General features: G+C 38.3%; 1 protein-coding gene across 1 annotated transcript; it reads left to right on the top strand.

The window, feature by feature from the left end:
* The first annotated feature begins 295 nt into the window (after positions 1 to 295).
* LOC133799625 (uncharacterized) lies at positions 296 to 26,751 on the top strand. Its single transcript, XM_062237623.1, has 6 exons — positions 296 to 549; positions 673 to 975; positions 1,064 to 1,495; positions 1,576 to 2,058; positions 2,149 to 2,261; positions 26,745 to 26,751. Exons 1-6 carry the CDS (start codon positions 472 to 474, stop codon positions 26,749 to 26,751), a joined length of 1,416 nt encoding a protein of 471 aa, XP_062093607.1. The 5' UTR covers positions 296 to 471.
* Positions 26,752 to 27,092: the final 341 nt, after the last annotated feature.

Below are 27,092 nucleotides of genomic sequence, written 5' to 3'. Positions count from 1 at the left end.
CATACATGATTAATGGTACTATATTTAACACTAGGGAGCGCGATAACAACAGAAACACACAAAACAGTGGTGTTAGCCTTGTTGCTAAAACTGTGCAAGTCTCTAGTGCAAAAGATAAAAATCCAGTTGAATGTGATATGACTTTTTATGGAGTAGTTAATGAAATTTGGGAGTTAGATTATATCACAACTCGAGTACCTGTTTTCTTTTGTGATTGGGTGAAAAGTGACAGCGGCATAATATATGAAGATTTTGGTTTCACATTAGTTAATCTAAATCGAATTGAGCACAAATCTGATCGATTTATATTAGCTTCACAAGCGAAACAAGTATTTTATGTGAATGATCCTTCAGACAACCAATGGTCAATTGTTCTTCCAACGCAAACAAGAGAATGGAACATTAAAGATGGTGATTTACATGATATACCTCTCGGAGAAGAACTTGTCACATTCACCGCAATAGAAGATAATGACGAAGTTGATGATGATTGTATTTGTTTCCGTGAAAATGGTGAAGGATTGTGGGTTGATGATAATGGGTCTTGAGGTACCATTTAATAGGTTTCATATGTTTATGATATGTGAAATTCTTAGTTGTTATCACAATGTGTTTCATCTTTTGATTATGAGTGTCCAAAATTGTTATGATAATGATATTTATGTTTCACAGATGGAGGCTGATCCTTTTGGTGGTAGTTCTGATGAGGGAGAGCAACGCCCTAATTCTCAGTCAGTGGAGCAAGAAAATAAATCTGTGAGAGGACGTACATGGATGTCTAGAAACACCAAAAAAAGGAGTGAAGGACATCTTACTCCTGTTGAATACAATGAGTATGGTCAACTAGTGGGTGGATCTAGAAGTAATGTTTCATCACAGCTTGGATCAGTTGTTCGAGCAACTGTGTCCATCAACATTAACAGTTGGAAAGATGTTAGTGTGGTGGATAAAAATAAAATATGGGACACAATGAAGGTATATTTTTATTAATTATATTTCATTTAATGTTTTTAAAATATATATTATTTTGATAATATGCTTCTTATTACTTTCAAACTTGCAGAAAACTTATGATTTGGACCCCAAACAAAAGCAACAGATGTTGAAGGATGCGGGAAAGTACTTCCGAAATTGGAAGACTAATCTTACTAGGGTACACGTTTACGACGCTTTGAAAAAATACCCAAATGAGTTCCCGCCAGCTTTGCCATTTGGATTTGAGAATGTCATAACTCCGGATGAATGGTTAGCGTTTGTGAACTCAAGATTAACTCCCGAGTGGCAAAGAAAGAGAGAGGAGATGCAAAATTATCGAGCACTGAATAAATACAATCACAACCTCTCTAGAGGAGGCTATGTGCGTATTGAAGAGATGTTAATGGAACAAAGTGGGAAAAGTCTGACTGAACTTGATAGGGCAGATTTATGGAGCATGGGTCGTCGGAATGCAAAAGGAGAGCTAATTGGAGAGGCCTCTGAGATTCAAAAAAATATTGTAAGTGCTCATATTTAATAATGTTGATATGTCAAATTATTAGCTTATATATATAACTTTATGTGAATATTGTTTCACAGGATCATTACCGGCAACTCCAAGCTGAGGGTAAATGGGCACCTGATGGCCCTGATGATGTGCTGACGAGGGCGTTGGGCACTCCTGAGCCTCGAGGACGTGTTAGGGCTGGAGGACACGGTGTGTCCCGCTCAGTATATTGGAATACTCCAACACCTACCTCAACGAAAAATAAATCAAAAGCCTCTTCTTCGAATGACGACATTAGAAAGGAATTTGAAGAAAGATTTCGAAAACAAGAAGAAGAGCATCGTCAACAAGCACAACGCCTAGAAGAGCGCCTTCAACAACAAGATGAGCTCTTGAGAAAATTATTGGCCCAACAGAGCGGGTCAGGATCTAACGTTGGAGTCCCACCAGCGCCATCATCATACTATGTGCCCGACCCACCAGTGCCACCAGCGCAGGCGTCCTACTATACTCCGGACCCAGTAGTGCCTCAAGCAGAACACCACATTGTTGCACTACAACCGCTTTTGCAAGAGGTAATTAAACTTTCTTGAATATTCTGAAACCAAATAAATTTCTTTACTGCTTCAACATGATTATTTGTATATAATATGTTTCTTATGCAGGGCCGAGCATGCCAATTAGCAATTGGTTCGGTTTCAAACATTGTTGCATCAGGTACACTCATTGAAAGAGAGGCAGGCAACAACTTCCAAGTTATGATTACGAGTGTTCTTAAGCCAACCTGTCCTCTCCCTTTTGCATATCCTGATTTGGACATGTACATAGTTGCTCAGGCCATTGGGACGCCAATAGCGTGGCCTAAGGATTTTGTCATTATATCTGAAGATGTAACTCATGAGGTGATGCCATGTTTTTACATAATTATCTTTACAATTCTATATTTGTTTGTAATTTTTTTAATTGTTGATATAATTGTATACAGACTCCCTCTACAAGTAGGACCAGATCACAACGACCAAGAGCTCCATCAACACAACAACCTCGAGAAAGAAGACGACAACAAACTCCTCCAACACAATTGGCCCAAACTCCATTGGAACGATTACAGAATATCGTATCTCATTGGGATGATGGCGAGTGTGTCAATCTAGGCATAGAGTCTGAAGTTTTTGATCAGGATATGTCTCACTGTTATATATTTAAGGATGACATACTTCAGTTTGCTCGAAAGGAGAAGATTGGACAAGCAGTACTCGTCAGCTACATGAGGTATATATCTGACAAATAAGTTTGTTCATTTAATTTTCTAATTTGATTTATTCATTCATATAACAATTTTTCATATTTTTGTATTAGGTTCATTTACAGATATGTGGTACAACAAGGTCGCCAAAATAAGTTTTTATTTGTCAATCCTAATATCGTCGCCACTCAAGGGAGTTCATTCGACGATCGTGTTCAGAATCTGTTCAGACGTTGCAATGACGTAAAATCAAAAGAACAAGTTATGCTTGTCCCTTGGAACCATGGGTAAGTTTAAAAACTTGTCATTTTTCCGACCCATATCAATAATTTCTTTGTTTAACATTTGAGCTATAATTTTTTTGTTTTTCTTATACAGTGAACATTGGATGTTGCTTATTTTGGCACCATATGCATATCATGTTTATTGTTGTGATCCGGTGAATTCAGAGCTAAATAACCGTGAGGAGATTGTATCAGTGATCGTGAGCGCTTTCAATCTTTTTTTCTCTATGAATCTTCCTGATGTCGAGATCCCTGATACTCTACGCATTAAGCAACCTCAGGTAAGTAACTTTAGCAGAAATTTTTGAACATTTATAATAATTAAGTAGAATAATATGTATGCATTTTTTAAAAAGTTTCAATTTAATAATAAATTACTCATATTTTTAAATAATTAGTGTCCACACCAACCGGACAATGTGGCATGTGGATACTACTTAATGAGGATGTTGAAGGATTTGATTGAGCATGCAAGTCCTGGGCATTACTTGAGAACGGTATTATTAATTAAAATTTACAAATTATTTTTGAAACTATAAATGTAATCAAATAATTAATTAATATATTTTACTTTATATTTCTTGCAGCTAACAAGCACATCATATACAGAGGCACAAATTGATGAGTTGCGACAAGAATGGGCGACATATATGTTGCCGATAATCCAAAGTTACCGACCTCGTTGATAGGTTTTTTTTTTTAATTTTTTAACTCTTTCTTCATACACAATGCAATATTTGTTCATTTTGAATATTTCTAACAAATATTGTATTTCTTGTATATATCTAACAAATATATTTTTTTCTTCCAATTTAATTGATTATTAAATTAATTTAAATTTAGATTAAAATAATTTAAATTTAAATTAATATTATTTAAATTTAATTAATTATTAAATTAATTTAATAATATTAAATTAATTAATATTGATTATTCAATTTAAATTAATAATATTAATTATAAATTTATTTAATTTATTTTTTTTAAATGTGGGAGACTTTCAATGTCTCCCATTAGGAGAGGTGGGAGACTTTCAATGTCTCCCAATGGGAGAGGTGGGAGACTTCCCACGTCTCCCAATGGGAGAGGTGGAAAGTCAAACGTTGACTTTCCACCTCTCCCATTGGGAGACGTGGGAAGTCACTCACCTCTCCCAATGGGAGACGTGGGATGTCTCCTAGGGACTTCCCACGTCTCCCATTGGGAGAGGTGAGTGACTTCCCACGTCTCCCAATGGGAGAGGTGGAAAGTCAACGTTTGACTTTCCACCTCTCCCATTGGGAGACGTGGGAAGTGAGGCACGTCTCCCAACGGGAGACGTGGGATATATACCTACAATGACCCTAGCAACAACGTCTCACTAAGTGGGAGACATTGTAGACTTCCAATGTCTCCCAATTAAAGTCATAAAACATCTATTTTGTTGTAGTGGGCGTGCGATTTCTTCCACTTGTTTCCCTCTTTGCGGAGGTGGAGTTTTTCCCTAATTTTCATGTTTGCTAGATCAGGTCTTGCCTTGTCAGTGTCTTTAGATTTTCACTCTAAGTTCAACAAAGTTCCCAAGACACTGTCGCAAACATTCTTCTCAATGTGCATTACCTCCAAGTTATGCCTCAGCAATAATTCCTTCCAATAATCAAGCTCGAAAAATATGCTCTTCTTCGACCAATTAAGTTCAATCAGAGCCCTTTTGCGTTTCACACCACCAAATGTTTGTGTTTCCCAGGATGTCTAATCTGCAAATTCTCTAATTGCTTCAACACATCATCACCGTAGTAATCTTTCGGTGGTGGCCTGAGTTCCTTGTTACCATCGAATAGTGCTTGTTTGCTCCTCCATTCATGATCCATATCAAGAAACCTTCTATGGCCAATGTATGCAATTTTACTTGTAATCCCTACAGAGGGAGTTTCTTCATTGCATGCGGGGCACGCCTTGTACCCTTTTGTGCTCCACTCATACATCATAGCATAAGCTAGGTAGTCGTTAATGGTCCACAAGATTGCTGCACGCATGTTGAACAAGGTACTATTGTATGCATCTTGTGTCTCGACACCATTCAACCATAACTCCTTCAACTCGTCAAGCAAAGGTCTCATATATACATCGATATCTTTTCCAGGTGAAAAGGGACCTGGAATTAGAACAGACAACATTAATTACTGTGGTTTCATGCACTTCCACGACGGCAAGTTTTATGGGACAAGTATCACAGGCCACATGCTGTAAGAGTTTCTCATGCTCCCAAAAGGATTGAAACCATCTGTAGCCAACCCAAGCCTAACATTTCGAGGTTCGGCTGCAAAAGATGGGTACAACTCATCAAGGTGCTTCCACGCCTTACTATCAGCGGGGTGCCTCATCACACCATCTTCCTTTGCCCATTTAGAATAATGCCATCTCATATCCTCTGAAGTATATCTCGAATTATACAGCCTTTTCAATCTCGGCGTCAACGAAAAGTACCACATAACCTTATGAGTCATTTTCTTCCCGTTCCCACGATTATCTTGCCAGGGACACTCACCACAAACCAGACAGAATTCCAAGTTCGCATTCTCCTTCCAAAACAGTGCACAGTCATGCTTGCAAGCATCGATGGACTCATATCCCAATCCAATACTCCGCAACTTTGCCTTCGCCTCATAGTTAGACTTAAGTAAAATTGTTCCGTCAGGCATAGTGTCGACTAACAATCCAACAAACCATCAAAGTAATGATTGCTGCACTTGTTAATAACTTTCAGATGCATCAGCTTCACCAAGAAGTTCAACGCGGAATACTTTCGGCAACCCGGGTACAATTCACTTGACATCTCCTTAAATAAATTGTCATACTTGTCGCGATGTTGAACATCATCTTGGGGAGGATCATTATAGTTTCCAGCGGGAACGTCATCTTCAGCGTAAACATCCTTCAGGATATCCGCTATCCCATCTCTATCCTGATCTCGTACCACATCTGGTGGCGGTGGCAGCGCCTCTCCATGGTAATGCCACACTTTGTATGACTGCATTATAGGCTGGAACTTAACATTCCCACATTTCTTGCACGGACAACGAACCAAACCTCGATCGTTCATCTGATTTTTAGCAATCTCGAAAAACTCCTTAACACAATTTCTATACTCTAGAGACCAATGATTCCTCGCACTCATCCAGCTTCTGTCACTCGCCATCTTCAAGCGAAATAATTCAGAAAATATTAATAATTGTCTTAAAATAAGGGAAATGATAGTCAAAATAATTCATGACCGTTTGTCTCCTTTATTATCACTTAGTGATAATAATATCATATCTTTGGCAAAAATAATTATTTATATTTACCAAAGAAAATATAGCTAATTATTAATTATTACAATTTTTTTAAATCATTTAATTGTTTATTACTTTTATTTTAAAATTAATTTAATTATACATTAATTTCATTTTGTAATTTTTTATTAAATTCTTCAATTTGTATTTGATTATTTGCTTAATTAATAACAATTTTATTATATTTATATTTTACTTAATTATATTTTTTTAAATCATTTATATTTTAAAATTTTTTCTATTACAAAACATTTAATATTAATGTTAAAATTAATTGTTAATTATTATGATTGGTAATTTTACTTTATTTAAATTATAATTAAAAATTAATGTTTTGATGTATTTTTTAATTATACACAAACTTTTATTTAATTAATTATTAAACGTTTATTAATTTTACTAACCCTAATAGGATTTGGACAACATAACGACTATATTTCAAACTATCCCAAAATTTTTAAAACCTACATATTAAACACATATATAACCAGAATATTCCTAGATCATACAAAACATAACAAATACATCAATTTACATATATAAAAATATTTAACCACAAAAAAACATACACCAAAACTGAATTTTTTATTAATACAAAAAAATTATTAAATACATATTTACAAACATATCACATTTAATATAAAACAATTTAAAAATATAAACATACATTATTAATCTGTTTTTTTAAGTTCATACTTTAACTAAAATATATATATCACAAAATACAATATAATAAATATTAACAAACAAAAATAAACAAATACATATAAAGCATTAAAATAAAAAAAAATACATATTCAAATATGTTTTTATAATTTTACAAAAAAAAATTAATAAATACAAAAAATAACTTAAAAATAGTTGTTATTAAGAAAAAAAAATACATATAAAGCATTAAAATAAAAATTAATATTAACGGCTATAATTTTTGTAATTAATGTTAATTTTCCTAAGACTAACGAAATTTGGCCAGCATAACGACTATATTTTAAACTATCCCAAAATTTTATAAAACCTACAAACTACACATAATATACAGAATATTCCTAGAGCAATATATAGAATATTCCCAGAGCATACACAACATAAACCAAGATTAATAACATATATCAAATCTTTTTATATCAGTAATATCAAAACAATTTATTTAGTAAATATTTATAAACAAATAATCTTTAATATAAAAAAATAAAGTATAATGCAAATATACAATATAATATAATAATCTAATCTATTATTTTAATATTGTTACACCTAGATTTCGAGCCTTGAGAATTGTGATCTCGAAAGCTGGATTCGTCAGGTGTGAGCTCGCAATATCTAGAATACGTGTTCACAACCTTGGCGCCGAACCTTCAAAGCAGGTGGCAACCTCGAAGATGGGCAGCCTCGAAGTCTTTACAAGCTCGAAAGACAGAACATCAGAGTACGTCCATTTTCGGGTGACCTCGGATCAAGTGACCCGAGCTCGGCATGAGTGTGAGCTCGGAGTAAGGTGGCCTCGGTAGTATTTACCCTTTTCGAGTTGATCTTGAGAAAATAATACAACTCGAAAGACACTCAGAGACCTGGACTGGCATGATGCTGACGATGCTGATTGCTGATTTCGAACAGCTTAGTGAGTCACTTGAAGAGATGCAGTCTACAGTTATTGTTGTAACTTCCCTATAATAAAGGGATATTTATTAGTCGGTTATACACCCCCTAGTCTTCAGGGGACGTTTCCTTGTATATAGGAGTTACAGGCTTTGAAGCCATTAAATTTATTAATGTAAAGGATAACTTCCCAGAAACGTGTGGGATAGTATTCTGAGACTTCCTCTATAAATAAAGAAGTTGTGTACCTTCGTAAAGGAACAAAATTTTGTGATCTTTAGAGAAACTCTGGAGAATTCATCCCTGAAGAATTTCTAGAAGTTTCCTAAGTTCTAATAACAAAGACTCGTGGACTAGGCAGAGTTAACTGCTGAACCACGTAAAAAACCCTCCTTGTTTTATTGTGTTTTTCTGGCCATAATTCTTTACTGTTTACGTGCTCTACATTTTAAGTTGACGAAAAATGGCGTCAACAATTTGGTGCTCTCGTTGACAGCCTTAAGCAGTGCGATCCCTGAACAGTTATGGCCGTAAACGATCAAAACATTCCTGAAGAAAACTATCCAAGACGCCCTGGGAAGCAGCCAATGGTAAACCCGGATACTGAAGAGGGAAGCGAGTCCTCAGATTCTCGGGGACCTCCAGCACCTCCAAAGGATGAGGATATGTACTACAATCCTGAATGGTACGTTCCTATTGTGGAACTTGAAAACCGACAGCTGAAGCTAATAAGCGGAATGAGGAGTTGGCTAGGTTAGCCGCAGAGGCTCAGGCGGCTCAGCCTCCACCTCCGCGTGAAAACCAAGCCCCTCCTCCGAGGGACGTGCATGTTCCTCCCCGCAGGCCTTGTGGACGTCCTCGAAAAAATGCTGCCACGAGGAGGCCAGAGCAACCTCCGGAACCAGCGGAGCAATCTGCTCCCTCGAGACCCCGAAGAAGTACCTAAGCTAGGGCTCCGGTTAATTCAACTGCGGAGGTACCAGCGGGAACTGGGAATAACCGAGCCCCTACAGAGGCTCGGCTCAAGTCCCTGGTAACATGCAGAGTGCAACCGACCCGTCTCGGGAAAACTCCAGACCATCTAGGCCTCGAAATGGGTGGCAGCCACCATCACCCATACGTTTCCCACCATCACCTATAAGATTCCCTTCACCGCCTCGCAGGAATACTCAACCGGTTCGAGATGATGAGGAAAGACGTGCAGGAAGGAGGAAAGGGAACAGAGAAGCCTTCAGGGAGCGGAGAGGCGCCCAATCTACAAGAAGTCAAATGTCCCGGTCTCGCACTGCAGAGACGAGGCAGCATGAAAGAGATCCATCTCGAAATAATCATGCGACGAGTCTTACCAGTGATGACTCAGGAGATACTTAATCAGTCAGTATGTATGATCGAGGTCGAAAGAATACTGGGAACCACAGGAATCGCTCCGTCCTGCGGGAGCACTTGAATCAGAATCGGGGTAATGTTAACCCGTCAAACCCGGACCTGAGGGATCGCCTAAATGGGCGTAAAGATCCCCTGCGGAGGTGCGAGCCTGAAATTATGATCAATGACAGCCAATTTCAGGCAAGACCCCTCGCGGACCCGGTCCAGGAAAGAATTGGCTAGTTGGAAAAGGCCTTCAGACTTTTGCAAAATGAGAAAGGTCGGGGTCGGCATGAGGATTCTGATCCCTCATGTCCTAACTTTTGAGGGAAAGTCCGACCCATACAGCCATCTGAGTACATTCAATACCATAATGAGAGCAAGTAACGTGGGTTACGAGCTCAGATGCATGTTGTTTCCGACATCACTCACGGGACCAGCCAAAAGCTGGTTCGAGAAATATAAAAGACATTCAATCACTTCTTGGGATCAGCTATCAAAGGATTTCAAGAAGCATTTCAGAGTCATGATGGGGGTTAGACATGAGGCATCAACTCTGACTAACGTTCGGTAGCAGCCAGGCGAGACATTGAAAAGTTACCTTACGAGGTTTAACTCGGAAGTTGCTCGAGCTCGAAATGTGGATGACAGCGGTCATCTAATGGCTGTCCAGGTTGGAGTAATGCCAGGAAGTGCTCTCTGGGATGATATGCAGAGAAAACCAGTGAGGTCCCTAACCAAGTTTAATAAACGAGGTCAGAGGTTTGTCAATGTAGAGGAGGCGAGGTCGACACTGAATATGAACTCCCAGCCTGTAACTACAACAATAAACGTAAACTCTGCCTCAACCTCGGCGGACCCACCAGCCTCAACGCCTATTGCGGAAAACCCTTCCAAGAGAAAGAAGAACGAAGGAAGTAACCCCGAGGCTGAAGGGGGAAAGAAGAAGAAAGGGGAGAGATATTTCGCCGTGTACAAAGTGTACACCGAGCTCAACGAGTCTCGGGAGAACATATACCTGGCTAATGAAAACCAGGTCCCTTTCAGGCGTCCAGACCCCATGAGAAATCAAAAGTCCAAGAGGGACTCTAGCAAATATTGTCAATTTCACAGAGACACCGGGCACACTATTGATGAGTGCCGACAGTTGAAAGATGAGATCGAAGGATTGATCTTGAGCAGCTATTTCAGAAAATATGTCAAAAACCAGAATACTAATCAGGCGTCTACAAGCCAGAGCGCAGCTGCGCCACAACTTGCACAAAACAACAATTCCCGAGCCAGGGAAGAAGATAGGGCCCCTCCAATTGATGGAGAAGACGTGATAACAATCTCGGCAGAGCCTCATCTCGCGGACATGGGCAGGAATGCCCAAAAAAGATATGTGAACAAGCTAAAAACTGGGGACGAGTCTCCTTATGAGCCCGAACCTAGAGCTCCAAAAAGCCAAAAGATTGAGTCTCAACCAATAACCTTTACTGAGGATGATGCGTCCCATGTTTAGTTTCCTCACCATGACCCACTGGTCATCACTCTCCAGCTTGCGAATAAGAGAGTTCACCGAGTTCTCATAGACAATGGGAGCTCAGTGAACATTCTCTATAAGGCCACATTAGAGAAAATGGGACTCACTCTTTGCGACTTGAAAGCATGTGCGACAACACTGCACTGTTTTTCAGGAGAACGGACCGCTTGCATGGGGTCCATCGAACTCCCCGTAACCTTGGGAGACTACCTAGTCTCAAAAACCTAGATGATGGAGTTCATAGTAGTAGACCTACCTTCGGCCTACAACGTGCTGCTCGAAATACCTGCCCTAGTAGGGCTGGGGGCAGTCTCGTCTGTAAGGCATCTGGCCGTTAAGTTCCCAACTCCTAGTGGCATCGGGACGTTGAAGGGAGACTAGTTGGCTGGAAGGGAATGTTATAGCATTTCCTTGAGAGGAAAGAAACAGACTAGCACACAGGCACTCGTGATTATTCAAAATAAAAATGGGACAATCTTGGAGATAGATGAAGAAATCGACCCGAGGGTGGAGGAGAAAGCTGACCTCAAACCATTAGAAGAGCTCGAAGAAATCAAGCTCGAAGAGTCCTTCCAAAACGGTAAAGGTCGGGAAAAATCTCTAGGAAGAAACTAAATAGCAATTAATTAGCTTCTTGAAGAAAAACCAGGATGTCTTCGCGTGGTCACATTCGGACATGGTAGGAATAAGTCCGAACATTGTGAGCCACACGTTAAATATCGATAAAAGCTTCCCACCGAAGCAACAAAAGCGAAGACAGCTGGACGACGATAGAAAGAAGGCACTGAAAGTGGAAGTCGACAGGTTAAAAGCAAATCGATTCATTAGGGATGCTTTTTACCCCGACTGGGTACCCAATCTGGTACTGGTCCCAAAGCCTAATGGGACGTGGTGAACCTATATTGACTATTTGGACCTCATCAAGGCCTGTCCGAAAGACTATTTTCCCTTACCACGGATTGACCAGCTCGTGGATGCCACAGCAGGGCATGGACTGATGTCATTCATGGATACCTATTCTGGATATAACCAGATTTCCATGCATGCCCTTGACCAGGAACATACGAGCTTCATAACGGACAAAGGGCTATATTGTTATAATGTCATGCCATTCGGGCTAAAAAATGATGGGGCCACATACCAGCAGCTCGTGAACATGATGTTTTCAGAGAAAATAGGGAATAACATGGAAGTTTATGTTGATGACATGCTAGTCAAGTCTCAACTTAAAGATAACCATGTTGATGATCTCGAAGAGTGCTTTGCCGTACTCCAGAAATATAACATGAAGCTTAACCCTCAGAAATGCTCCTTTGGGGTATCATCAGGAAAATTCTTGGGTTTCATTGTAAACGCTCGTGGAATAGAAGCTAACCCTGACAAGATCCAGGCCCTGATCAACATGCCCTCACCTTGAAGACACAAAGATGTCCAAAGTTTGACCGGCAGAATGGCGGCGCTAAGTAGGTTTATCTCGAAATCTACAGACCGTTGTCTTCCGTTTTTCAACCTACTGAGGGGAAGCAAGAAATTTGAATGGACGGAAGAGTGCGAGCTGGCCTTCCAGGAGCTTAAAATGCACCTCCCAGAACCCCCCATCTTGTCAAAACCTATTACGGGAGAAGTGCTATATTTATATCTTGCCACTACCGAGCATGCGATAAGTGCAGTGCTCGTGCGAGAGGAAGAGAAGGTGCAGAGACCCATATATTACATCAGTAAAAGATTACTGGGGGCAGAGTCGAGATACCCCTTGATGGAAAAGCTAGCTCTAAGCTTAATTCATTCATCTCGAAAACTTCGACCCTACTTTCAAGCACACCCTATCCATGTATTAACTGATTAACCACTGAGACAAGTCTTGTCTAAGCCAGAAGCTTCAGGTCGACTTCTTAAATGGGAAGTTGAACTAGGGCAATTCGAGATCACCTACCACCCAAGGACGACCATTAGGGCATAAGCCTTGGCAGACTTTATAGTGGAATGTACTGGCATGACCAATGATGATGGGTCATCTAATGAAAATGGATCGGGGGCAGGGGTCATTTTGATCACTCCCGCAGGAAGCAGATTTCATTCTGCCTTAAGATTCCACTTCAACGCATCGAATAATGAGGCCGAATACGAGGCTTTACTAGCGGGACTTCGTATAGCCAAAGAGCTCAAAGCTAAAGCAATACACTGCTACAGCGACTCTTAGATAGTGGTTAACCAAATTTTGGGACAATACCAGGATCATGGCATGAAAATGGCAGCTTACTTAGAAAAGGCAAAGTCAGCATTGGAACATTTCGAGTTTTATGCGATCGAACAGGTTCCCCGAGAGAAAAACTCGAATGCAGATGCTTTAGCTTGGCTCGCTACTTCGACCGAGAATGATGAGCTAAATGTTGTGCCAATTGAACATCTCTCGACACCTAGTATTAACGAGCCAGAGCAGGAAGACGTATGTGTGATTGATTCCGAACCTACTTGGATGACTTCGATAGTCGTATATCTCGAGACCGGCGTCCTTCCGAAAGATCGAAACCAGGATCGAAAATTGATGTATCAAGTCCCCCGTCATACCATTTTGGATGGAAGGCTGTATAGAAGGGGATATTCCATGCCATTACTTCGGTGTGTGACTCCACCCGAAGCCAAGAAAATCATTGAAGAAATTCACGAAGGGTTCTGTGGAGACCATACTGGGGGGCATAACCTGTCTAAGAAAATCATACGCCAAGGTTATTTCTGCCCTACCATCAAGTCGGATTCTTTCGAGTACGTAAAGAAGTGTGATAAGTGCCAGCGATTCGCCACGATTCCTCGAGCTCCACCATCCGAGCTGACCATGATGACTTCCCCATGGCCATTTGCGGTATGGGGAATCGACCTCATAGGCTCTCTCTCAACTGGCAAGGGTGGAGTGAAGTATGCTGTGGTTGCTGTAGACTACTTCACAAAATGGACAGAAGCAAAACCATTAGCAACTATAACCTCCAAAAAAGTCCTTGACTTAGTGGTAAAGAACATTGTATGTCGATATGGGATGCCGAGGAAAATTGTATCTGACAACGGAACCCAGTTCGATAGCGACTTGTTCACCAACTTTTGCAAAAACAAATGGAATAATAAAGAGTTTTTCGTCAGTACCTCATCCCCAGGCGAATGGCCAGGTCGAAGCTGTAAACAAAACTCTCAAGAGTTCACTGATGAAAAAGTTGGAAGAAGCAAAAGGGCGATGGCCCGAAGAATTGCCCCAAGTCCTATGGGGATATAGGACTACGGCCCGAACGTCAACAGGACATACCCCGTTCTCTCTGGCGTACAGTTGCGAGGCTATGTTTCCAGTTGAGGTCGAAATTCCTACAATTCGAACCCACACTTATGACCAAGACTCGAACCACACTCAGCTTGAAGATACCTTAGACCTGATCGAAGAAAGAAGAAACGAAGCTCAACTAAGAAACGCTGCATTCCAAGAGCGAGCTACTAGGTACTTCAACAAGAGGGTTCGGGATCGAAAGTTCGGTGTGGGAGATTTGGTGCTAAGACGTGTATTTTTGGCAACGCGAGATCCAGCAGCTGGCGTGCTCGAGCCAAATTGGGAAGGACCCTACCAGATAGAGTCAGTCATCCGACCCGGTGTCTACAAGTTAGCGAGATTGGATGGGAGCCTAGTATCGCGAGCATGGAATGGCGAACACCTAAGACCTTACTATCAATAGTATAGGAAGGATGTTGCCTGTAACCATGCTTGTTTATCTATACTGTTTTGCCTACTTTTGGATTTTATCAAATAAAGATTTATTTCGTCTAATATGGTTTACTTTTGCAGTCTCACTTAATCTAATAACCTATGGTCACATTCATAGGATATTAAGGGGGCATCATTCTAATATATAAATACCACCAGCTTGAAAAATAAAGTAACATATACGAAATACATGCAAGTGTTTGCATATAACCAAATGCGCGAGCTAAGATAATTTGGATATAACCGAATTATCAAAAACATACAAGTGTTTGGATATAACCAAATACGCGAGCTAAGATAAGTTGGATACAACCAAATTATCAAAAACGTACAAGTGTTTGGATGTAACCAAATACGCGAGCTAAGATAAGTTGGATATAACCAAATTATCAAAAACGTACAAGTGTTTGGATGTAACCAAATGCGCGAGCTTAGATAGTTTGGACGTAACCAAATTATCAAAAGATAAAAATGTTTGGATGTAACCAAATATGCGAACTAGATTAAAAATATATGTGTATGGATTACAAACCAAACACGACCTTAATAGGTTTGGAGCAAAGCAGCTAAAACTAATCGACAGTAATTTGGAACATAAACCCGCTTCGAGTTAAGTCGAGATCGAGGCTAAAGTATCTTATAAAACAATAGTTTCAAACTCATAACCTCGGAGAGATAACCGAGGACGAGAAAAAGTAACTAAAAAGTAAGATATAACTAAACCGTTTGCATTACACACCATACAAGTACTTTCGGGTGCATGGTTAAAGTAATATCCGACCTTGACAAATAACAAGATCGGAAGTGGATAATTTGAGCAAACTATGCATGAATGCATTGAGCCTCGAGCCTAAATCCAAACTATGTTTGTGCGAATAAACAAGCATATACGATTCTTTAATATAAAATGTGCAAAATATTTCAAACTAAGAAATGTAAAGCATATATATTAAAAGAAAGCCAAAAAAAAAAAAAAAAAATTGTATCAGCCCTACGAGCATAAATTAAAACAATTATAAAAATAAGGGGACGTAGCCCCGAGGTAAGATTAATGAAAGAGCAGTCTCCTTGGCCTTTTCACCATCAGCGTCCCCCCCAGCTCCCTTCGAGCCATCACGAGCAACCTCCTCATCCTCAAGCCGAGCCTGCCATTTCTCTATAAATTTCGCCTCAAGAGGACCTAAGAAGCTGGTATCGAGGTCGTCATTGTCGGCCCATATCCTGTATATGGCCAGATCGACCGCCCGATCCTTTTTCTCCTTAAACTCTTCAAGAAGAAGAGTCTTTTCACCCTCAATTATATCAAAAGTGGCAGCCTTGTCTTCTTCGAGCTTGGCATTATCCTCCTTGAGTCAAGCGTTCTCCTTCTCAAGCTCCGCAAGCCTAGTGTTCTCCTTCTCAAGCTCCGCGAGCCTAGCGTTCTGCTTCTCAAGCTCGGACGTCTTTGCCTTAAGCGCCTCGGCTCCTGCCTAAAGCTTTTCCTTTGTTGCCTTTAGTTCATCACTTAATTTGAGTTGGAGATCCTTCTCCTCCTGAGCATAGGATTTGCTCGAATGGATCTCATTGTTCAGTTTATAGTTGAGCTGAGCAGAGATAGCAAGAGCCTGGCATACAAAGAAATCAAAATTAGCATACGGACCGTCTATAAATATAGCTAGTAGCGAGAAAAGAAAAGTTACCGCAGCGGTAAGCTCGACACTCTTCTCGTAGAGTGTGTTGCAGTCTCGGGCGTCGTTCAAAAATTGCCAATGAGGAGCATCAAAACTGCTAAAGCTCTGACCCACTCGGGACAAGATGTCCAAGCCCAGTGTAGCCCCATGGGACCCAACATCATTGTCAACTACATACTCCTCAACGTGAGTAGAAACCGACAACTTGTGGGTTAGGGAAGCAGAGGGTTTTTTAGGAGGTGGATCGAGCATCGGATGAACCAGGATAGGAGGTTGGGGCTCGACCATAGTGGAGGCCCCGACATGTGGAGTCGGCACCACTGCGGAACTCGTGCCAGGCGGACCTGGTAGAGGAGGTGTCTTTTCAGTCCTCTTAAGGACCTTGGCAGGCCGGTCAGTCTTTCGCGACCCCCTGGGGTGCTTGCTCCTTTTTTGCTCCGCCACTCTCGAGAATATTGTCAAGATCGGAGTCCATCTCACCTACACAGTCACACCACAATATGAGCTATCAAAAAAGAAAAGATATATAAAGTAACTTAGCATCACGCAAATATACAAAGTGATGAAAAGGCGAGTGGGGAAAAACCTAACTGGAACTCTCCTCCGAGCTTGAGCTCGAAGACCATGAAATTCCCCCATCTTCAGAAAAGGCGGGGGGAGTACCTTCCCTATAGGTGGATGTCAACCTCGAAAGGTCCCTATAGTTGTTGGTCCCATATTGGATGGCTATTCCATCCCATACCTCATTCAGGCTATACATAGTGTCGTATTTCCTGAGCCAGCTATCGAACCTATGAACCCGTTCATCTACCCAAGTCCATACATAAAAATGGTCCCTATCATCCTCGCACAATACTAACCTATCAGGTTTGTGCTTTAATAAGGTGGGGGACCACATTTTCAAGCTTAGGATGATTGTACCTTGATCATCCAGACCCGAGCTCGAGGCTTCATCGTTGGCCTCGTTCCCTGATTGTGGGCTCCTTCGGCGAACAGGAGGCGGGGGCCTCACCTCTCTCCTTGGGGGGAGGATACCTATTGGCAGAGGCACGAGCTCCCAGCGGTCATACTTTTTGTTGGACCAATCCGAGGTGGACTGGCCATCTCCCAAGAGCCCGGAAGCTTGAAGTTTACCTTCATGCAAAAGGTATGAGAGGGATCTCCTGCCATAGGGAAGTTGGAGCAGGGTCTCTCTATGCTCCTTCATCTCGTCAGAAGGAGTGGGACGATGATAGTTGGCTGGAAAATAAAATACATTTCAACTAAGTACGAGCCTATAGACAAAAATCCGAGCACAGAGACAAAGGAGGTTGGGGTACTTACGAATCCGTCTGAATGAATAATATCGAGACGGAGCTAGGCCATCCGTCCAGAAGAAGGCCTTTTTAAAGTCAGGAGGATGGTTGGGAAGATCCTCAAACATCTTTTTCTCCTTGGGGTAGCTCAAAAGATAATAGAAGTCGTCCCCTCCCCGAGCTCAGGAAGGATTGCTTTTCAAACAGAAAAGATACAGGATCTCCTTTGGCGGCGGTCCTTCCTACTTCAGCTCGTGGTATATCGACCTCAGGGCAGACATAACCCTGTAAGAATTAGTGTTGAGCTGGAATGGAGCCAACCCAACGAAGTCTGTGAAGTCCTTGAAGAAAGATTTCAGAGGCAGTATTGCTCCTGCCTTCATATGCTCCTGGCTCCAAGCCGCATATCTCAGCTTGTTGTCAGCATTTCCATCTCCTAGAGCGCGGCAGTTTCGCTCATGAGAGGTAGGGGCTCGACACCTTAGCGAGCCTGATAATCTTATACCATGAAAGGCCAAGATATCGTTTATTTGACCTAGCGAGGTAACCGAGCTCCAATAATGCTCGGCCTCGAAAATTTCCCTCCTCGGCTGCGAGGTGGAGGGCTCCCTCATCAGTGAGAATCGAAGATCTCCTGAGTTGTACGCGACTACCACTTTTAGCCTGGGATCAAGGGGGAATCGGTCTGGGATCTGAGTCAGATTCCGGATAAAGAGCCTCTCGAAGGATTTTTCTCTTCTTCTCTGTGACCTCGACGATTTGGCGACGATAATGAGCTCGGGTTTCTTCCTGTTTGCGAACTAGCTCGTGTTCACAAATTAGGCGCTAGTTCAGGGCAAACAACGACTCCGGGCTCGGAGTTTTTGGCGAATACAGGATGGCAAGCAACAACCCCCACCGTCTTTCTAGATTCTGTGACATCTAGCGAGAAAGAAAAAATGGCGAGGGTCATGCATGCAAGGAATCAAGAATAGCAATCCTGGTAGGTCAAGCTCGAAAATGCTTAGATATGAGATGAGCTCGATCCTGGAGACCCGATTAAGTGTCACGACGTGTATTCCATGAAAAAGGGAGGAAAGTGGGCCTAATTTTTTAGAATCCCAAAATATCAGGAAAAAAAGGTGGCGGTTATTTAAAAATGGTATTATCGTGTATCGTGCATTCTTTAAAATCAAGATTTTGTACCCGATATCTTGGTGCACAAGATATGTCCTCCAAAATTTGAAAACCCAGAAAAAAAGACCATATTTGGGTCTTCCTACATTTGAACTGGATTCAAAACCAGTAATGGGGAACCTAAACTAATATCTATTGGTCAAAGTATCCTAGTATATCAAACTAAAGAATAAACCAGCATATTCCCATAAATGCAAAAGCAACAAAGGTAGAAACTGGCGTAAAGAAAAAGAAGGTATACATACAAGTTACTTACACACTGAAAATGGTGGTTGCAGAGAAACGGATGACTGAAGAGGCAGGTATGATCTCATGGTCTTGAACAGGCTGGTGGTCCTTTGCTTCTTTGGCTGGGAAAACATGCAAAAGCAAAAACTTTCTGGGCTGGCCTCTGGTTTTTTCTCTCTTCTTTCTTCTCTGATAAACATAAAAGTAAGAGGAAGAAGATGACTGGAGCCTTATATATAGACTATCAGAAGTGGTAAAAAGGGATTAATCCGAGCCATTGGCCAGGATCCTTATCAAATCCGATGGCCAGGGATAAATGACAAGATGGTACCGAAAAGGTGGCAGGCGAACGATCGTGGGCAGATTTCCAAGGTACTCAAGTACCTTGGATGAGCAATACCCAACTGACACATGTCCATACTCGAGTATGTGTGATGGTGAAGTTCCCGAGGAAAGTAGTTTAAAATTTTCCTTCTCATAGGATTCGAACAAATACTTTTGAGGGGGCAAAATGTTACACCCAGATTTCGAGCCTTGAGAATTGTGATCTCGAAAGCTTGATTCGTCAGGTGTGAGCTCGCAATATCTAGAATACGTGTTCAAAACCTAGGCATCGAACCTTCAAAGCAGGTGGCAACCTCGAAGATGGGCAACCTCGAAGTCTTTACAAGCTCGAAAGACAGAACATCGGAGTACGTCCATTGTCGGGTGACCTCGGATCAAGTGGCCTGAGCTTGGCATGAGTGTGAGCTCAGAGTAAGGCGGCCTCGGTGGTATTTACCCTTTCCGAGTTGATCTTGAGAAAATAATACAACTCAAAAGTCACTCAGAGACCTGGACTGGCATGATGCTGACGATGCTGATTACTGATTTCGAACAGCTTAGTGAGTCACTTGAAGAGACGCAGTCTACAGTTATTGTTGTAACTTCCCTATAATAAAGGGATATTTATTAGTCGGTTATACGCCCCCTGGTATTTAGGGGACCTTTCCTTGTATATAGGAGTTACAGGCTTTAAAGCCATTACATTTATTAATGTAAATGATAATTTCCCAGAAACGTGTGAGACAGTATTCTGAGACTTCCTCTATAAATAGAGAAGTCGTGTACCTTTGTAAAGGACCAAAATTTTGTGATCTTGAGAGAAACTCTGGAGAATTCATCCCTGAAGAATTTCCAGAAGTTTCCTAAGTTCTAATAACAAAGACTCGTGGACTAGGCAGAGTTCGCTGTTGAACCATGTAAAAAACCCTCCTTGTTTTATTGTGTTTTTCTAGCCACAATTCTTTACTGTTTACGTGCTCTATATTTTAAGTTGACGAAAAACGGCGTCAACAAATATACATATAAAGCATTAAAATAAAAAAATATACATACTCAAATCAGCTTTTTTTTTTAATAAGTACTAAAACCATATTTCTTTTTTTCTTTTTCATTATTAATCTCATTTTTCTAAAACTACACAGATTTATTTGTTTTTTTAACAGAAAAATATAACTATAATACCAAATATCACACACGTCCATATATATTAATAGTTCACAATTAATTAATCAATTTTCTAAAAAAAATTAACATTAAATAAACATATGTACACACACATTTACATATATACATATATACATAAACAAACATATATACATATATACAAAAAACGGACATATAAATATAAATATACATATACAGACATATAAATATATATACATATATATATATAAACAGACATAAACATATATATATATACATATATACATAAACTAACCCTTGGAGTTGTTCTACTGAGAGATTGGAGCTGTACACACTTTGGTGCACCTGTTTATAAAGAGAGAACAAAAAAAAATATACAATTACAAAATGAGATATAAAGAAAAAGTCTAAAAATGTTAAAATTTTTGCCATTGGATTTACTAAACTTGAGAGAGAAGAGCGTTACTATTTGAGTTGAGCCACGGTGAGATTATGGCATGGGGTGGTTGGACATCAAACCAGAGAGAAGAGAGAAGGAGTTGAGAAAAAAATATGAAAATGGGGAAGAAGGGCTCACGGCTGCACTAAAATCGCTATGACTTTTGTCGGCGCGTTTCGTTGCGCCGGCAAAAGTCTTTAATAAAACCCTAGGACAAAACAGTGTCGTTTTAATTAGTCTGACTTTTACCGACGCAAAATAGACTTTTGCCAGCGCAACAAAACGCGTCGGCAAAAGTCTAGCCACCTACTTTGTTGAAAACGTGCACAAATTTAAAATGCACGTTTTGACTTTTGCCGGCGCGTTAGGTGAAATGCGCCGGCAAAAGTGTATGGTATTTTTTTTTTTAAAATCTGATAGATCTTTGCCGGCACAATTCGGGGTTGCGCTGGCAAAAGTGTTTGTTTTTGCCGGCGTGATTCACTAAATGCACCGGTAAAAGTTTTTTTGCCGACACAATTTTGAATTGCACCGGCAAAAGCCTTATTTCTTGTAGTGTGAACTCTTTACCAATTTTTTTCAAGTAGGGTTTGAGGAAAAGAAAAGGGGCAGCAGGAGAAAGAAAATGAAAACAGATGATGAGAGAGAGACAAAGACAAAACAAATTGATTAAAAAAAATAACACTTATATTTCACTTGGCGCTCTTTATTTCCCCTTTGCCGCATTTTAATTTTAAGTACTATCACATATATTATAATACTTTTCTAATAAACTTATGTTTATGTGTTGTTAAAAGTGAATTTTATTGTATTGAAACTTCACCTGAAAAAAAAAGTGATTGCTTTTTTTGAAAAAATGATATTGTTTTAAAATCCTTTTTACTAATTATTTCAAATGATGTTGATTTTTTTAATTGTATTATCTATATAAATATTGTTGATATATTTTTCTATATATATATATATATAAGAAAAACTTTTTTTAATTATTTTTTTTATGTAAAATATACTTAATAAAAAATCTATTACTATCCAATATTAAAAATTATTTAAAAGTTTGATAATCAAAAGAAGAAGAAATTATATGGCATTACAATATAATAATATATAATGTTAACATATATAATTATTTTAAATTATCTACTGTTCACATATAAAGCATTTTTTAATGTATTTTTTTACTAATTATTTCAAATATAATTAACTAAATTTAAAAATAAAATATAATAATAAAAAAATTACAACTAATAAACTTGTAAAGTTTATAAAAATTATTATAAAGTTATCCAATTAATAAAGTAAAATACTTTATAAATATTGTAATTAATACATCATTGTTAAAAATATATTTATATGATTTAGTTTATTTTTATAATTATATTATTCATTAATTATATTCTTAAATATTTTTTATTTGAATTTTGGCGGCAGTTTATACTTGTCGGTATTGGGCTTTTATTAATTGTCGGCGTTTGGGTCAGCAACGATAATTTTTAACAATCGGCATTAATTTCAACTTAACTGTCGGCATTGGGGTCAATAGCGACAGTTTTTAACTGTCGGGATTAGTCTCAAATTAACTGTCTCAAATTAACTGTTGGCGTTGGGGTCAATAACGACAGTCAAAAGCAATGGTGACAGTTATTAACTTTTGGCATTGGTTTCTAGGCCTACAGTTTTTAATTGTCGGCGTAGAGTCACGCCAAGCAATTACAACAGTCAACAGAGTTGATTGTCATAGTTGGGTGTCGGGAAATCCCAAATTTATAGTAGTGCTACTTCATTGTCTCTTAGTGTTGTTTTCATTGGTTGTTCGTATATTTACTCACAACTTCCATTTCATGTGCAAAGTCTGATCGTGTACCCACCATCATGCATGAGACTTCCAATAGCATATGGATAAGACACATTTCCATGTGATGTTCTTGCTCTACTAAGGGTGAGTTTTCATTGGGTTACTTAAAATGGTTTGCTAAATGAATACTTATAGGATTCGCTTCATTCATGCTAAATCTGCTGAGCACTTTCTTCACAAAATTCTTTTATGATAGTTTTAATGTCTAATTCACCCTCACTCGTGAAATCCTTAACTCAAGGATTTTTTTTGCAGCATCCAAGTCCTTCATGGAAAATTGTTTTGATGGTTCCCTTTGAACACTACTACAAAAAATATTTTTTAGGGCTCATAAAAGTTTTTAAGGCGTGCCCCCCGCAAGCCCTCTATTTGAGAGCCTTAAAAGTGAAGTTTTTTAGGATGCGACTTGCAAGCCTTAAAAGAATATTTTTACGGCGCACATTGCGAGTCCTAAAAGAGTGTTTTTAGGACTCAGCACCGCGTGTCCTAAAATATCTCGTTGAGTGTCTTTAAATAAAGTTTTTATGGCTCTCTTCGGGTGCCCTAAAAGAATTTTCTTAGGGTGCGCAATGTGTGGCATACCGCTAATGGTGCAATCCAATATCAGGTCCCACTTATTTGAATTTAATAAGTATTATGTGGTATCGCTAACCAATCATGGGGTGCCACCTCATGTGGTGTTGGACACCTTAAGTTGCCAAATAGTAATATTCTTTTATTAAGGGGTGAATATATCATAAAACTAAAAGACATCTTGTATTACAAAAACTAGAAGCCACATTATAGAATTACAAAAACTAGAACAAGAGTGCAATATTATTCTTTGAGGCATTCAGACAAACACATAATGTGCAAACCAGGAAAGATATGTAAAAACAAATCAATATTGCATTTCTTAGTAACATCAACATAAAACAGAATGAACACACATATATATATATATATATAGTACACAGTAATAAAAAAAGACAAGTGTTCAAAGTAACAAGACAGAGAACAAACAATGTCAAACGAACCCAATCTCGAAGGTCAAGTATATGACAACAATCTTATCCAACACTTGCAAGCTATCAAACAAGAAAGTGAAATAAAATATATACTCTACTTGGTAGACGAATCAAAGAATGGTTTGCAACATGAATAATTATTACAGAAGTTCAGTCATTCGAAAAACACTTTGATTTTGGTCATTCTTAAATTATACATATAACCAGATTTATATTTATTTCTGAACTATGTATTCAAGAGTATTGCTGAGAAGCTTTATCTCATAGCTTGAGGAACTTAGTCCTATATTACAATGCCCACGAAATAAAATAAAGAGAAAAATGATTGAAGAAACATATATCAGTGCACAAAGAATTAAAAATGAAGCAACATAGAAAAGCATAACAGGTAAAATTAGAGGACAATTAGAAGAATTGAATCATTAAACCCAACATTTAACTTCAAAACATAACTGATTTCATTTTCTATTTCTAAAACTCTTTAACCATAAAAAAAATATGATAATTGACTCACAAACACATATATAATGTCAGAAAAAAAAACATATATGATATATATATATTTAAGACTAAGATTGTAGAAGATTTACCCACTAAAGGATCTTAAGTCTGCACAATTCATGACAAAGGAGATGCCAAGAAGAAATAAAAGCAATTAACTGTTATAACACTTGCCTACTCAGTTTAGTTTTGATGTTACATGAGATTAATACAATTCAATCAAATGACATGTCTCTAATGATTTAGTTGTCTCCAAGAAGTAGATCAAAAAACTATACTATATATATTGGTATATATCATACATAAGTAAATTGGTTTTCATTAGTTTTCTTTTTCTATTTAACAAATTGTCCCTGATCCTGCTTTTTGTTTTACTTGCATCATTATTTATGTCCACACACACACATTTGTCCTTTCTTTCTCTAGACAATCTGTTTGCAAAAGTTCAAAACAGAGAATAGGTTTTCCTTGATTCATAAATAGAGTTATAAGACGTACGAAATTACTATAGTTAGAGAACAATTACACTTGATTAATTTAGTAGTTTTGTTAAAAGAAAAAAAGTAATAACTTTTCTGATTTTAGTTAATCATTTGCCTAGAAAATTTGTTTATGAAATTGACATGCATGTTCCAATCAAAATGTGTCTCAAAGAATCATGTAAAAAGTAAGAATGGTGGACCAAAGAGAAAGTATTTTGAGAAAGACCCACCTCCATACTGTAATACTAATATATAGACCATCTAAAGTACTTTTCGGAGAAAGACTTAGAGTGAAAAAAATGATACTCTAAAGAGAAAGATAGGTTTGTATTCCTTGTTTATTAAGATGCTTGAACATATTTGGAAAAGTAAAGGCAAACTTGTTAGCAAGAATTAAAATTTTCATTCATGCAGTCCGAAATAAAATAAGGATAAGACATGGCGTCCTATTTATATATATAGCACACAAAAGTACTACAAAAGAAAAACCATTAACATGGATAAGACAAAGGATAAAAACATCAAAATAACCATCATGAAACTTATTCTGCAAAAAGAACTATCCACACAATAGTAGTTATATGGGGTATTTTCTTAAACACCTTTTCTACATTAAAGTTTGAAATTCCGTTTTTTATGATTACCAACTTAATTATTCAAATTAAATAATTAATTGCTGAACTGTTAAAGAAATGTTTAAACGGACACAGAGACTGTTTGAACAGAAACCATATATGTTTAAACAGTTTATCACCAGAAGATAAAAATGAACATAAGGTAAAGAACACACGAAATTATACATAGTATCAGCAATTTATGTAGATTGCTACTAGTCCACGGGGCCACGCACAGAGAATGAAATTTATTAGAAAAATATCTAAACGATTACAAAACCAAATTGACTTATACAAATAAAGACTCCCTCTCGAATTTGTCGCAACTGTTGTAATCTAAACTCCTAATCAAATTTCTGAAGTGCTAAGATCTTGAACTCCCTTCAAATCATAACACTTGCACTTTTCCTCCTGAAAAGTGACTCACGAACAAGACTTCTCTCGAAGCTTGATGAACAATGTCCAAGTGTGTTCTACCTGCACAATTAGCACAAAGAAAATAATACATAAGTACACTGTAATAAACCACTAAGAACTTGCTGGACTCAAGTTCTTCACATAATAAAGAGTCTCTCTAAAACTTGAAAATATTTGGAAAATAATACACCAAGAGAGATTATCAATAACCAACGACCTAAGGATGATTATATACCCTTTAGAATTCCTTTAGGTCGTGGAAAACAAATCAGAAACTAATCAGCCAACAAATGGAAAATCTTCCCAAAAAGGAAAGTCAGAATCTGTTCAAACAGACTGGCAATCCGTTCAAACAAATTCATTGAACCTGGACAGTTTTTAAAACCCAATTTCCTTAATTAAATAAGGAAACAATATATACATTATCTCTGCAAGCTGTACACGGTTTCTGGACAATCAAATCAGATCAAAAAATAAATATCAAGAATTTCCATATATACAAAAGTTAAGACAAGATAATCTTTTATAGGAAATTATATATTTATTCTTTTAACATATATAGAATAATCTGATTTTTAGAAAACATTTCTCATCAAACCATTTCGAAAAATACCCCACAATATATTTCGAAAATACATCTTTAATTAATTTTGTCAATTTTGTCAAATATGCCAATAAATGATTTTACAATCTCCCCCTTTGGCAATTCGATAGACAAAATTAATTCAAAAACCTGCAACACAAATGTTAGTTACAAGTAAATAGAAAAAAAAAACTCCTCCTCTAAACATGCATTAACTTATAACAAACATATAAAGAAACTAGACTTAACTCCCCTTCAAAATAAGGTCCAGAGTTAAACAAAACAACAAACAAAGCAAGTTTTTGGAGGTATCTACTCTCCCCCTTTGTGTCTTTCAAAGAAGCCAAAGAAACATGTTAGGTTCATTTTAGGTTTGTTTTAGAGATCGTTTTAGGTTGTGTTTTTAGTTATTTAGGATTGTTTAGTGCAGATTTATGCTTGTTTTCTTGTTGTTTCAGGCTTTAATGGTCAAGTACATAATATAGAGTGAAATGAGAAGAAACATGTTAAATATGATAAATAAGATGGATTTCGTGTTGATTGTGGAGTTTCAAGACATTATGTGTGGAAAATACTACATTGAAGATGCTCAACACACGTCGTTTATGCTCTATAACGCAAGTCTGAGACTTCAAGCCAAATTTTGACCATTATTTATTCACTTTCTGGAAACACTTGTAGAAATAGAAGTTGTAGATATTTCTCTTATCTTTCCATGGATTTTTGAATCATTCAATGCGGAGTTATATCGAAGGAGTTATGATCAAAATACAATGAACTGTCGCTACCGGCTGTTCGAAACGAGT

The sequence above is a fragment of the Humulus lupulus genome, chromosome 9 (assembly GCF_963169125.1).
Source record: "Humulus lupulus chromosome 9, drHumLupu1.1, whole genome shotgun sequence".
Classification (NCBI taxonomy): Eukaryota; Viridiplantae; Streptophyta; class Magnoliopsida; order Rosales; family Cannabaceae; genus Humulus; species Humulus lupulus.
This window is presented reverse-complemented; position numbering and strand designations above follow the sequence as displayed.